The following is a 15,057-nucleotide window of genomic DNA, read 5'->3' on the forward strand; positions in this document are numbered from 1 at the left end:
GAGAACTGATGGCACTAAACTGCATACCTCCCAACAGCCCCGATTTCAGCGGGACAGTCCCGATTATGAGGGCCTGTCCCGCTGTCCCTCCCGCGGTCGGCAGTGTCCCGCGGTGAGGGGGGCTGTTGGGAGTCCCCCCTGTCGGCTGCTAAGCAGCGGGGAATAAACGCCGCAGACAGGGGGCTGGGGGCATGGCTAGAGGCTCACAGAGCCTCTGGGTCATGCCCCCATAGCATCCAAATGGGGGCGTGGCCTCGCGGGAGAGCCGCGAGTATAGGCCACGTCCCCGGAATTAGGTCACGCCCCCGGAATTTTCAGCGCGCCCGCGGCGCGCAGCAAAGTCCCGCCTCCATCACTTCAAAAGTTGGGAGGTATGAAACTGTGACAGTGTGAACTGGCATCCCTACTATGTGGCATAGTGCTAAAGTGACAGAAATATATGTCTGAAAGCATAGGGCCTTGTGTGCCCTGGAAAGCAAAAAAACATTGGGCCTGATTCAGAAGTGGATGGTAAGCAGTAGCACTGCAACTCCTATGGTGGGACCATGCATGTGGAATGTTTGTGCGCAGTGTCTCCACGCCATCTAGGGGTGGGGAGGGAGTAGCACAGGCTTCGGAATGGCAAGTCCAGGGTCTGCATTGGAAGAAGCAGATTTCCTGGCCTCGGCTATGTAAACAGCCTTGTTGGCCGATACTGCATCCAACACAACTGATGGTCATGATTGTGATCTGATGCTGCGTCTTTGGACAGGAGGTGTCATTTCTCCTCCAACGTCTCCATTTGCATTAGCGTATTAAAGCATCGCTGCTGTGTCCAAGGATGCATCCGTGATGCATTTGCAGTACAACAATGAATCAGGACCCTTAATTCTTCATACTATGGACAGTTATTATTATGCGAATATTAAAGTTTCTCTGAGCACTTTAATATTGCAGTTATACAGCCTGCAAATGTAACAGTGCCACCTATAGGATACAATCGGAACAAAAGGGGATCAACTCCCTTGCCAACCAGCAAGGATTGTTACATTTTGCATAGCATCATTATTGTCACCTATTAAGTGCCTGCAGTCCAAAAGTAATATTCAAAGGACTAGACTTATTTAGTGTACTAACCAGAAAATGTTATATAACAACATTGTCGGCCTTGGGCAAAGCAATGTACTGAGGGACCCCAGTACATTGCTTTGCCCAAGGCCAACAATGCTGTTATATAACATCCCACCCATGCTTCCATAGAGTTAATGGGATGTCCGCACTATGATTGGTGCATAGCTCCAGCCATCTACCAATCAGAATGCTGACAGCATCCCACTGTCTGGTTGCAGCCTGGGTGGCAGTTAGAGGTTGCTGTCTGACCACTCTGATTGTGTGTACTTCACAATCAGAGTGGCCATGTAGTATTCTCTACCTACCTCCCAAGAAGCTCTGTAGACGTCAGCACACCCCTGCTGGAAGCCCCTGGAATAGCGGTGGCCTGGGCAGCTGCCCAGTGTGCCTATGTGTTGAGGGCCTAATGTTATGTCTTGTCAATCATTGTGCACAATACTGTACATTTTTGCCTGAACAGTTTTCCCCGTGTTAGCTCCTGCAGTTGGCATTACAACATGAACACGTTGCAGAACTTGGTGTCTGACCTTTTGCAGAAATTGTCACTTCGGCCCATTTATAGAGCTGGCTTGCTGTACATTTGCAATGCTAACTCTGTGTATCCCGCACAGCCCATAGCCCAGCACTGCGCAGGCCTTCATTAACACTACATTTCAGGATCTCACTGAGACTACCCTGCTGCTAAGCTAAGTACTCTGGGTACCGGGTGGTTTAGGCTGACCTTTGCGGTAACACACCAGGTCACAGCTCCTGAAGTCATTGCAGTCATTATGAAGCAAAATGGACTTTGTACTTTAAAAATACATTCATGCCACTCTGGGCACAGCAAGTGGCATAGTCAATTGTGCCACATTATATAATCATTGTGCAATGTTATGCCTTAGTAAATGCCACATAATACATGTGTTGTGTTGTACCGGCAGAGGACGGTTTGTTAGGTGCTTTCTCCCCATCCACTAGTGCGATTTGGCCATTTTTCACCCGATTGCGCCGAATTGGGCCAAGAAATCAGGTGAAAAGTGGCCAAATCGGATGTGGTTGACATCCTATCTTATGTGTGGCCCTGTGCGCATTGGATATGAGTTGGAGATGACCTCTGAAACGGGCAGCCTCCTGGCAGCGGGGAACAGGATCACATGCAATATGTCAGTTGCATGTGATATATCTCCTATAGATCCTGCCATCTGGGACCTTCCCTGGCAGCTCAAGGGGGATCGGCAGCAATGGATACACTAGTAGCTCACTTTAAGACATGAGAAATAGAAGATCATTTTGTTATTCGCTGCACCCTCCCAGGTGTAAGTTAGCCAGTGCCGTCTCTGGTCATTTATTACTGGTCAAGTGCAGTGGCGTAACTATAAATTTTACTCCCCCTGCCAAAAAGTTTGTGCCAAATTCCCCCCCTCCCCAGGCTCCTCTACAGCATGTTTCCCCAGTGTGTGACGTGATGCATAACGGAGAAGCAGGAGAGAGGAAGAGAGACCAGCATACACTGCTGCTTCCCTTGGCTCTGACACATCCCAGGCCGCCCTAGCACGCCCATCCGCCCGCCCATCCTGTACACAGTAGCCAATAGCCGGCTCTGTGTACAATCAATTGAATCAGTGGGGGTATTGGACATCTCTGCCATGGCCCCACCCATGCTGCGGCTGACTCGCCTCCAGTGCTCAGTCAGTGGGCAGCGGCAGGCTGCTGGGGCTGACTTACAGTAGTTACGCCACTGGTCAAGTGCCAGGTCCTCCCTGCTCTCCTCCCACCTCACCCCTCCCATGCCTCTGCCTTACAGGCTCTGCACTGTGGTCTCGCTCTATTTCTTCTCTACTTTGTTGTTCTAATACTTTTCCATTTCAGGCAGCTCCACTTCTCCCTCAGTGACACAACGTTGTGATGTCACATACAGTACACTACAAATATAAAACAGTTACTAGGAGGAATATAGGAGGCAAGGTGTATTTATTGTTCCAGCACCTGCAAGCATGGCAAAAAATGGGAAGTGTTGCCACGGCCATGTCTGTGCTGCCGCCTCCTCCGAATTGAGCCTTAGGCAATTGTACAAGTCACATCACTCGGGATTTAGGTTTTTAACAGGAACGTGCCAAAAATGAGCTAGTGCAAAAGCATAACACATAGGCTGGAGATGCCATTTACACAGCAGCCCTGCTAACATGTTCCCTAAAGGAAACAAGGGGCCTGATTCAGACCTCGCTAGGCTGCGTGTTTTGCGGTATTTACCCTGCATGATTATTTTGAATTTGCACCTCTTTCATTGCAGCATTGCTTGTCCAGGTGCACAGTTATGCTCTGTACACACGGGGCAATTTAAGCCATTATCTCTGGTTAAATGGTTGCTGAGCGACCATATCGCCAGTGTTTTTGTGTGTTGTGGGGGCGATTAATCGCTAGGAGCGCACTCCTGCAACCAGCCCTTAATGGTCGCTGGTCTCAGGAACATGCTCCTGCGATTATGGCTAAATAAAAATTGTTGGTGCTGGTACCAGCGACCAGCAATTTCTGGTGAAAGAATATGTTAGAGACAGAATGAGACAGAATTGCTCCAATTTTCAGATTCAAAATCATCGATAGTTTATGGCCAATGTTGAATACTTTTGCCATCGATGGGGGAGAACCAGATGGTTTCCCTCCATCGATAGTACAGCAAAACTGATGTTTTGCGTTTGTTTTCAAAGCCCCGTCCCCATGTTTTAATTAGCCCACAGGCCAATCAGTCAAACACAGTGGATGACCATCAATAGGTAAATATATCGATGGTCATCCATTGCATAGTTTAACACTATCAAAGGACAGTTGCACTATTGCCATCGATGGCAATAGTAACGATGGCCATCCCTATCACACACTTTTAGTTGTGCTTTCTTATCATAGGTCCAGAACCAATTGACAGAGACATAGCTAGCTTCACTCCTGGAAATACCCTGTATTATCATAGCTAGTAACTAAACAGGCCAAGAAAGTCCTGTATGAAAACAATTGATCTTTCCAGTGTTACCTTTATTTATTTACATTTTCTGCTATCTTGTAAGCTTTCTCCCATGGCCTTATGGTGGAAGTCAGGACAGGGACCCTCCACCTCCTCCTCTCCCGTCACAGATATCTCACTGTCCTCTTGTACCTTGCAGATTCTTGGTTACTTTGACTATGCTTTCACAGGAATCTTTACAGTTGAAATCTTCCTAAAGGTAAAACAATGTTCTTTTTTTCTGATGCACCAAGTGCTTTTTACTATAACATGTAATTCTTTGTACCCCCAGGTGCTAGGATATGCAGATTATGTCTTCACTAGTATGTTTACATTTGAAATCGTTTTGAAGGTAACCTGGTTTGTGTGAAATCTGTATTTAAAACAGCAGTACTGTTACTATAGCCTCCGCTACATAACGTCTTCAGTTCCCAATCTACTGCAATAGGTCCATAAGTCATCAGCCAGGGTTATTGTCATAGTACAGTCCTGCAGTTCTCAATGTTCTTTATCGGTTTTGCCCAGAAGGTCCAACTCTGTAATGTTTCTATTGGAGAGGTTTTGGTCTTCGAGTGAACATAAACAGTTATAGCAACAGCGACTGCTGCATGGTATGAATAGCACCAGTGACCACCGGGTATGGCTCATGCATTGGTCAGCCACTGAAGTTCGATAGGGCTTAGGTTGACACCTGAATTAAGTCGACATGGCTAAGGTTGGAAGGTCAACGCAAGCATTAACAATGGGAAAGTCTACAGTCATGAGTTTTTCCTGTGGCAATGGCGATTCCTCCCACCACATTCTGTTATGCTGAGTCTGTGACTATATAAGGTGTGTCCAAATAAATAGGAGGTTGTATCTAATCGCAGTGGGTTAATGTGGTTTGCCGATAGATGGCGTGGCGTTTTTCCCAGCTGCTCATGTGTAGTGAGTTGTCCTGTCCCCTAATGCAGATGTTACCATGGTTCGTGGGACAGGGATGGTTAACTCTGCAGCGAGTGCGGCACAGAGCTCCATTTGAAGAGCAGTGGTCACCCTTGAAGTCCACTGTTATCCACACATGTGCTGCTGTACATGCAGGTGCCCCTTCAGGGCTTGGAGCCCAGAGGCAAATGAACCCATTGCCTTTGGGAGATACGCCCTTGCATAGAAGTATGATCATCACCATTATTCCTTCACATTCCATTGATTCTACCAAAATGTGTTTTCTAATGTTATGTGCGCCACCTAGAGGAATCAGTCGCTCAGTGTAAGCATAAGACAGCAGTAGAAGCAGTATCATGAAATAGGACAAAATAACAACTTACAGTACTGCTGATTTAAATACTGTTTTCCGTGTGAGTTTTTTCTGAATGGAGTGTGTCCAGGCTGCACATTGGAAGCTGAGATGTTTGTTCTTTAACAGGAAATAATGATCCTCATTCACAAAGTGCAACACCCTCAGTTTGCCCCAGTGCTCCTTGGTGGACCGCTGTGTTAACCAGTCCTATGCACCTAGGGTCAGCCCTGCAAAGTGGCAGTGCCCTGCAGTATGTGGAGAGGTCGCCTAGAACCGCTTATGACCTCAGTACCTCCCCTTTCAAATGAATATATTTTACTGGATTATAATATATTGTTCGGGTATCCTTATTGTAGCCTCAGGATGGTCTTTAGAAGCTGGACTGGAGTCCTCTATAGCATGGAGCTAGCAATGACATGCAATGGTGACAGTTCCAGTGTCTCAAAGCCTACCAGCACCATACTGCAGATGTTGCAGTTGTGCTGCAGACCAACAGAACGTGTCATGGAATCTAGTCACAGTCATGCAAATTAAGGCGCACAGCCGATATTTGTACTTTGGTGTTTGGCACTTTGTAAATGAGGTTCGTGTGTTTTTGGACTTATACACTGTGTGGCTGCATTTAACTCCAGAGCAGAACATTCCCACCCAATCTGTAGCATTAAGACAAGGCTCAGATATTCTGAAATTGCTCTGGACTTCCTATCTCATAGTTACATAGCTAAATCTGTATATAAGGTAGGTCTGCATGTCTCATCAGTGGGCTTTCTCTGACTCTTGTCTGTAGTGTTTGTCCTTCATCGGTCATCACATTATTAGACTAGATTTGGTCAGTCGTGACTCGTCAGATCTTCCATCGTTAAGCATGGTCTGTTCTTTAAGCTCGATCTCTTCCCTGTATTATCCTTGTTGTATTGCAGTCATTAATGAGCATTTGGTCTGATATGTCAGCGGGAAATACCTTAAAGCAGTGGTTCCCAAACTGTGTGCCTAGGCACCTTGGTGTGCCGCTCTTGCAGTGGTGCCTCTGGTTGGTGGTACAGGACCAAATCAAATAATTTACGTCAAAGTGATAGTCCATCACAAAACGTGGATAATCAGACTCACCACTGTACACCATCACTTAACTGACCCTAAGGATGACAGATAGGCACATTGGGCCTAATTCAGACTTGATCGCAGGGCAAATTTTTTCTCAAAATGGTCAAAACCATGTGCACTGCAGGTGGGGCAGAGAGTTAGATTTGTGAGGGTTGTATTCAAACCATACTTGCCTACTTTTGAAAACTAGTTTCAGGGAGATTATAGTTGGTAATAGAATTTTACACAGCGCCCCATTGAGGTGGCGTGTCATGCCCCACCCAAAGGGCGTGTCTAGTTCCATATATGGAGAGATTGTGAAAAGAGATTGTGAACGTGGCACCTAGAAGCGTGGGTGTGTACTGCTACATCTGAGAGGAATCTTATAAAATCACTTATATCCAAATGTAGATGAGCCCCAGAGCAGTTAGTAAGAGCTACTATACGTGGTAAAGTGCTGGGAAATGGTGCTGATGATTCAATGTAAATGTATATATCTCTCATTCTTTTTCCCCCAAAACATGTAACAGTGTAATGTGGGCTAGGTGAAATGAGGGAGATTGTTGGACTAATGAGGGAGAGAGGGAGATTGCTGTTATTTCAGGGATGCAGAATGCAGGAGGGTAGGTAACTATGATTCAAACTGAAATATAAATTGCAGTGTAAAAATTAATCAGCCAGTATTTACCCTGCACAGAAACAAAATGGCTCACCGAAATCTAATGGGGTGTGCACACGGCCGACCTGGCGGCCATCGATATTGATTCGATATCGTTGGTCGACAGGGTTTCGGCATCAGGAGGGAGGGAAGTATGGCACGTGGGGGAGGGGGGATGCTGCATTGAGTAGCATGGCACTGCTTTTGATCCCAATTGCCTGCACACTCTATTTTTGCTTTTGATCCCGATGCTGGGGGGCCACGCATCACTATCGAATCTGCATCAAATGTCACGATTCAGGGTCACTTTTGATTCGATTTGGACAATGTATTCCAAATCAAGTCGAATGGGACACTGAATTGTGTATGAGGCATAACTCTCTCTGCACGTGTTACATCTGCCCCACCTGCAGTGCTGCATGGTATTACCCATTTTGAGAACAAATTGTCCTGCGATCAGGACTAAAAACCTGCACTTTATTAAATATACCCCTAAGTCTTTCCCCTGTCTTCCATCTCTTTATAACATCTGCCAAGAACCTTCCATCTATACACCATGACTACGCTGTTTACATGATAGTACTATATCTACAGCATGCATCTACCACCTATCTGTAATGTATGTTCCTTACCTTACAAATGTCAGTCTTGTGTAATTCATATGTTGTTCATGCTTGAGCATTGGGCATTAATTCCAACATCGGAACAAATGCCCATCAGCGGGGATTGCATTTACACACTGGCACATTGTTAATGAAGGAGGGAACGATCATGTTCATTAACCTTCATTAGCATGGAGATATAGCTAGGTGTGATGTGCAGAACATCGATTCAAGTGTCGCTAGTGACTGCGAGAGCACACAATCCCCTGTGCACACTGAGCAATGTAGGTTATATGTCATCACAGAACGGCATATCGCGCCGACATCACTCAGTGCCTCGTGTGTAACTGCTTCTCTAGAACAAGCGTCTATCTCTAGACCTTTATGGTATAAAAGGTCGATAGTCAAAAGGTTGAAAGTGTCTATATTGACCCCAAACGAATGCCATCGTCAAGGTTGAAACAAGCAAAAAGTTGACATGGAAATTGTTGACACATGAAAAGCTCGACATTAGTTTTTTACCAATTTTTGGTGTCAATTTGTAGGTTTCTACACATGGACCCCTAATTACTGAACTACATCCCTCACATGCCCACATGCCCACATGCTCTGCTACTTCACCATCCACATGGACTCTGGTTGGCAATGGGGAAGTATGAAAATGCTTCATATCGACCTTGTCCTGTGTTGACCATTTTACCATGTCAACTATATGCATGTTGAACTTATGGTTTCAGCTTATTGACTATCGACTTATCAACCATATACTGTGCCTCTGTGCACGTGTGTGTCCTGTGTCTTGTGTTCCGTGCATCGGAGTGTTCTGGAGTTATTCTGTTTATCAGTTTCCTCTCTATAATCCATAATTACATGCGGTGGTTGAAGTGGAAATTTAGATGTGGCAGTTTGGGATATGTAATCACACAGAATTTATGAGTAGTACACGTTGCAATGCAGCACATACAGTACAGTACTGCCACAATCCCGCTTCAGCCACTGATTGTACCATAATGGTGCACTGGTAAGATCTCTGTATTGTAGATTTGGTGGGAATGTGTGCAATGCATGGAGAGGCTGGTATAACACGATATGAAATATGCACACACTTTGCTTACAGTTTAGTCATTGCTCAATATACAGTATTGCCGGATTGCATGAGCCTTACATTGTGGGACTTTGCACAGTGACTGTCTGAGCTCTGAATGTTTTGGAGTTGCAAAGCCATGTTCATTACATGTATGGGTTTCTTCCAGCGTGCTCTGTTTATGCTTTTTTCTCATATTTAAGTTTTATCTTGTATACTATGTAATCCATGTAAGGGTCCAGCAAGTCTCAGAGACCTTCCAGTTTCTTTATGAATGAAAACACTGATGAACAGCTGCGGTTGTATCATTTGATCTCTAGTAAGGCCGGATGTATCAAGCTTCCAAAAGGGATAAAATGGAGAGTGATAAATAGCCAGCCAATCAGCTCCTACCTGTCATTTTACAGACTTGATTTGGAAAATGACAGGAAGGAGCTGATTGGCTGGTTGTTTATCACTCTTCACTTTTTGAAGCTTGACACATCTGGCCCTTAATGCCCATGTGACTAACGTAGTTCTAAATCTTAAAGTGGCTGCTGTTAGGATCCCATTTTACAATAAATGTTCCTACAACTGCATCATGGGGAAAGACAACAAATCGCTGACAACAAATCGCTGTACACCAAAAGTGTGTTTAGATGGATGCTTCTCAGTGTTCACTGTAATGTATATCGTCCTCACATAAATGAGCTTTCTTCTGTCACTACATGTGCTGGGGGGCTTCCTGGGTGGGTGACTGGTGATATGTATGTGCCATATACTATGCCCGATTCATTCTTTTTTTACTGTTGTAGATGATGACATTCGGAGCATTCTTACACAAAGGCTCTTTCTGCAGAAACTATTTTAATTTACTGGATTTATTAGTTGTGGGTGTTTCATTGGTTTCCTTTGGCATTCAGTAAGTATTATGACTGAAGCATTGACACTTATTTCTATTATGTTTTTAGCATTATCTTTTTTCTAGGATCATTTTGTATTATTTGCTGGATTTTTGGGTGTATATAATCGCAATCCTATCTATTACTAGATACAATTAATCCCACAGTCCTACCTATTACTAGATACAATTAATCCCACAGTCCTACCTATTACTAGATACAATTAATCCCACAGTCCTACCTATTACTAGATATCATCAATGCCACAGTCCACCTATTACTAGATACAGTCAATCCACCTATTACTGGATACAATCATACCCACAGTCCACCTATTACTGGATACAATCAATTCCACAGTCCTACCTATTACTAGATACCATCAATCCCACAGTCCTACCTATTACTAGATACAATCATACCCACAGTCCTACCTATTACTAGATACAGTACAATCAATCCCACAGTCCTACCTATTACCAGGGGTGCCGAGAGAGGGGGGGAGCAGGTACAATTTACCCGGGCCCGGGCCTGTCAGGGGGGCCCTGGTCTAGACACACAGTTTTTTTTTTATTTGGTGGCAAGTACCCCTAACATGACCCATTCCATTAGGTACAAAATGCTCTGTTCCTGGACTTCCCTGCCAGTGGTAATTACAGAGGTTGGACTCCAGCACAGTCCAAAATGCAAAGAGGGGCAGTCACATCAACTGCCAGTGAGTCCAGGACAGTGATGCCTGGGGTGGCAGTATATGTGACCCCCCCTTTTGAATATTGGACTGTGCTGCAGGCTCACATCTGTAATTGCCACTGGCAGGGAAGTCCAGGAACAGAGCATTTTGTACCTAATGAAATGGGCCATGTTGGAGGGTATGTGTAAATCCTTTGCAAAGAGCATGTAACCCCTGGCAGAGCATGTTAACCCCTGGCAGAGCATGTATATCAGGGCAGACAGGTTAATCCCTGGCACAGAATGTTAACCCCTGGCAGAGCATGTTAACCCCTGGTAGAGCATGTTAACTTCTTAATATGCAATGAGCATTACGGTGTGTGGCATAACGTGTAATAAGGCATTATGGCATGTGGTATAATATGTAATGGATGTGTGACATGTGTAATAGACATTACAGTGTAAATTTTTGTACGTGTATCCACCTTGGAAACAGTGGCGTAACACAAGGTCCGCAGAGTGTGCGGGGATCTCCACCCGTGGGGGCCCCAGGAAGTTGTTGTACCGGGGCCCAGAATTTCTCTTGGCGGCCCTGCCTATTACTAGATACCATCAATCCCACAGTCCTACCTTTTACTAGATACAATCATACCCACAGTCCTACCTATTACTAGATACAGTACAATCAATCCCACAGTCCTACCTATTACTAGATACCATCAATCCCACAGTCCTACCTATTACTGGATACAATCAATCCCACAGTCCTACCTATTACTAGATACAATCAATCCCACAGTCCTACCTATTACTAGATACAGTACAATCCCACAGTCCCACCTATTACTAGATACCATCAATTCCACAGTCCTACCTATAACCTATTACTAGATACAATCAATCCCACAGTCCTACCTATTACTTGATACAGTACAATCCCACAGTCCTACCTATTACTAGATACCATCAATCCCACAGTCCACCTATTACTGGATACAATCAATCCCACAGTCCTACCTAAAGCTGGGTACACATATGTACAATTTCATTTTTCTTGCGACCGTTCGATCGACCGAATACACGTTCGACCGTCCAAAACATACGACCGATCTGCGCGTACACATATGTACAATTTTACTTGCGACGTCCGATGTACTCCCGTCCAAACAATCGCAAGAAAAAGAGGGCGTGCTGCTTTTGGGAGGAATGATCGCAGGAACGGGCTGCATATCGATCGATCGAACGTGCGTACACATGTCACTTTTCTTTCGATATGGAGCCGTCCTGTCGGAAGAATATTAAGCAGCAAAGAACCTTCGACCGACCGACCGACCGTGGACGGCCAAGAGCGTTTTTGGCCGTTTATCGATCGCAACGAAGGGATCGGGACTGCGTACATATATATACAATCGAACGGCCGTTCGTCCGCAGAACGGAAGAACGGCCCGACGATTGTACATATGTGTACCCAGCTTAAGTACCTATTACTGGATACAATCAATCTCACAGTCCACCTATTACTAGATACAATCACCCCCACAGTCCTGCCTAATAATAGATACAAGATATCTATGCTCAAACATTTTATCAATGCAGCAAAAGCGGTAATCCCGCATTTCTGTGCCCCTCCACCGCTATCTGTATGGTTTTACAGAATAGAGATCTACATGAATATGGAGAACATATCACTATCCCATAGCCCCCAACAGTCACTGATTTTGGACACCCATGAGTGCCCAAAAAGGGTGGTCTCTGCAATAGGGGTATGGCTTCACAGGAATGAGGCCATTGCAGACCACCCCTCCTGTTTTTATCACCGTGGGGAAAAGCCCAACATATCCCACAGTCCCTCTGTCTTCCATGAGTAGATCCTGTACGCATGTGCACAGCATCTATTCACCGCTGGCAGCAAGTGACAGGGAGCCTCCCAGCAGTCCACCTGCTGGATACCGTGGTCCGTGGATGGGACAGTGGGATAGTCCAATAACATGTCACTGTCCTGAGAAAAGTGGGACAGTTTGGAGTTATACTATCTAGCCTGGTTGGCATTCACAGAATCTGCTGAGTATCAGGCTTGTTTTTAGAGGTGGAGTAGACTGGTAAAGACCTGTTATTATCATCCTGTGCCCATTTGCTGACCCCTGAGTCAACCCACACCACCTTCATACCATACATCTATTTTAATCTGCCCCCCCTTACTGTTCTTGCCACACCTCCACCACTCCCCTTTTTTTCTTTACTATATTTTCTGTGTCCATATGTTTTTATTTTTTCTGTTTACTCACTTTACACATTTATGCTGCTTTCACACCGCAAAACCTGCTTAGACCAGGTATTTAAACCGTTTAAAAAAAAAAACGGGTCAGAGAAAGTTTAACCCCTTTCACACCGCATGTAAATACCTGGTCTAAAGCAGGTTTGCGGTGTGAAAACAGCATCAGTATCTGGGACATACAGTAGGTACACGTAATAATACAGTGTATAGGAGAAGTAGGTGACGCAGAGTGTGGGATATACAGGTGCATACAGTATATAGGGGGCAGTAAGGGACAGGGATGGTGACACTGGTCACATATGATAGATGGGGCATATAGCAGGTGCCAGATGGGGTAACACATCCCCGGGACACCAGAGGCAGCTGCTGGAGGGTGTGCGACACAGAAACAGGGAGAGGGAGCAGAACACAGTAATAACAGAGGCAACGCAGTGCATATTTAATGAGCCGGCAACTCATTACATATGCACATATCCGCGTCCGGCTCATTAAATATGCACTGCGCTGGGGACCAATAGTGTTCACTGTTGCCTGGGTACTGTTTCAGACCCATTCAGACAGCAAGAAAAACGGGTCTGAAACGGGTAGGACCCTGCTTTTTTACCGTTTCCAAAAACCGATTTTTTGGAAACAGTAAAATCACTCTGCACCTTTCAGACCCCACATATTACCGTTTTAAAAGTGCAAAAAATCGGCAAAATACTGTTTTTTTAGTGCGGTCTGAAAGGGGCATTACTCACGTCAAGCTTGTTCTCATTGGTGCACCTTCAGTTGTTTTTCTGGGTGCCTGTAATTGCACATTGTGGCCAAATACACCGGAAGTCACGCAAAACATCTAAAATTAACTCAACTACTGGGCGTGAGGTGAAACGTGCCGTTCGGATTCTGAAATGGGACACTATGCAACATTGCTGCTGTCCACCTCAGGAGGCTGTGAGCAAAAATCATGTTACTGTAGCTTACCCATTGCAGAAATATATGAATATTTGCCGCCCGGTTCAGGGGCGTCAGAAATAATTCCCCGCAGCAGTTGTAACTGCAGATTTACGGCTTTCATGATGTCAAATTAGAGACCTAGAATACTTGTAATATCTTTGGTTTAATATATATGAGGATTTTTAATATAGTAAAGTTATAATGCAGGTGTTGTAATGTATTCTAGATGACCACACTGAGAACCATGAAAGATCAGGGCCATATTAACAATGGGATGGGTGGGGGTACAGCTCTAGGTCTCCACATAAAAATAGGTCCATTATTATGACAGCATGATGATGTCCAGCCCCCTGTCCGCCATACACCATAAGTTTGAAATTGTATTTCTGTTTTCCTAGCATGGCACTGGCCACACACAGCCTAATGTCCATTAATCCTACTATGTGAAAGATAAAAGTGTTGCCACCAATTTATACAATGGTGGTTCTTCTTAAGTCGCTGCTCACCGTACAACTTGTATCTCTTCAGGTCAAGTGCAATATCTGTGGTGAAGATCTTGAGAGTCTTGAGGGTGCTCAGACCCTTGAGAGCCATTAACAGAGCGAAAGGGCTAAAGGTATTTCTGGAAATGTCATTCATCTGTTGTGTGTATTACAGTATGACATTTGCAAAGTTGTCTAAATAGTTTTCTTCATCTTTGGGAACTCTCAAGAAACATTACTGCAAAATATATGCTGCGTTTTATGTATGTGATTATCATTTCATTTTTATGTTCTACAGATAGAGAAAATGTATATTTTATAGCAGACACATTGTTACATTACAGTAACTGGAACTTGCATTTGAATTTGCGGCCTGCGCAGCGTGATTTGGTCATAGGCGGTGCTCAGACGCTGCCCGACATGAGTCTAATCCCAAAATCCCAGACATTTTGGGGCTAAATCCTGAGGTCCCGCTGATCCCGGTGGTTGGCCACCCTAGCACGCATCAGCACTCACCTCTCATCACTGGCCCGAATACACAGCGTTTTTTTAGCTCAAAGCAGCTCAAAGGACAACACTGCACTGCTTTCAGATCCAAATCACCCAGTGTGTATGCAGGGCCTGTGTTCCTGTCTTCTCAGCACCCTGGGCAAAACTTCAACTTACCACACCCAAACTGCCACCAATATCCCTTTCCAACCCCTTAAGGCATACTTGACCAACATTCTGGAATGGTAGGGAGGCTCCCAAAAATCGGGTGGTCCTCCCAGCCCTACCCCGGGAAGGTGGGCAAGTCCCCTGCTTTCCCTGGAGGTCTCTTCTTTTTGCCACCCACAACAAAGTACAAGGAGGAGGGGGCAGCACAGAATGGAAGTATGCCTCAAGGGAAAGTATGGAGGTGAGGTCTTAGAACTTCCACATCCACCACCTGCATTAAGTACAACAAGGATCCTCATAGACAGCCTTGTTTTTTGATAGGCAGACTTAGTGGCGCCGCCCCCCAGATCCCGGCTCCCTAGGCAGC

The 15,057-nt window shown here is 45.2% G+C and overlaps 1 protein-coding gene across 18 annotated transcripts in view; it reads left to right on the forward strand.

Moving 5' to 3' along the window:
- The window catches only part of CACNA1D (calcium voltage-gated channel subunit alpha1 D), a 326,871-nt gene that overhangs the window by 215,095 nt on the left and 96,719 nt on the right, over positions 1–15,057 (forward strand). For 14 of the 18 annotated variants that reach the window (XR_014454326.1, XM_083156204.1, XM_083156201.1 and 11 more), the window contains 3 exons: positions 4,248–4,307; positions 9,585–9,691; positions 14,080–14,167. Coding sequence is in view for 17 of the 18 variants with exons in the window: in XM_083156204.1 (XP_083012330.1) it covers positions 4,248–4,307; positions 9,585–9,691; positions 14,080–14,167 (255 nt within the window). In the remaining variant the exon portion in view is untranslated. Of the gene's footprint in view, positions 1–4,247; positions 4,308–4,379; positions 4,440–9,584; positions 9,692–14,079; positions 14,168–15,057 lie in introns of all 18 variants that reach the window. The other 4 variants (XM_083156198.1, XM_083156192.1, XM_083156197.1 and 1 more) reach the window with 1 other exon arrangement.

The sequence above is a fragment of the Crinia signifera genome, chromosome 8 (assembly GCF_055691185.1).
Source record: "Crinia signifera chromosome 8, ASM5569118v1, whole genome shotgun sequence".
Classification (NCBI taxonomy): Eukaryota; Metazoa; Chordata; class Amphibia; order Anura; family Myobatrachidae; genus Crinia; species Crinia signifera.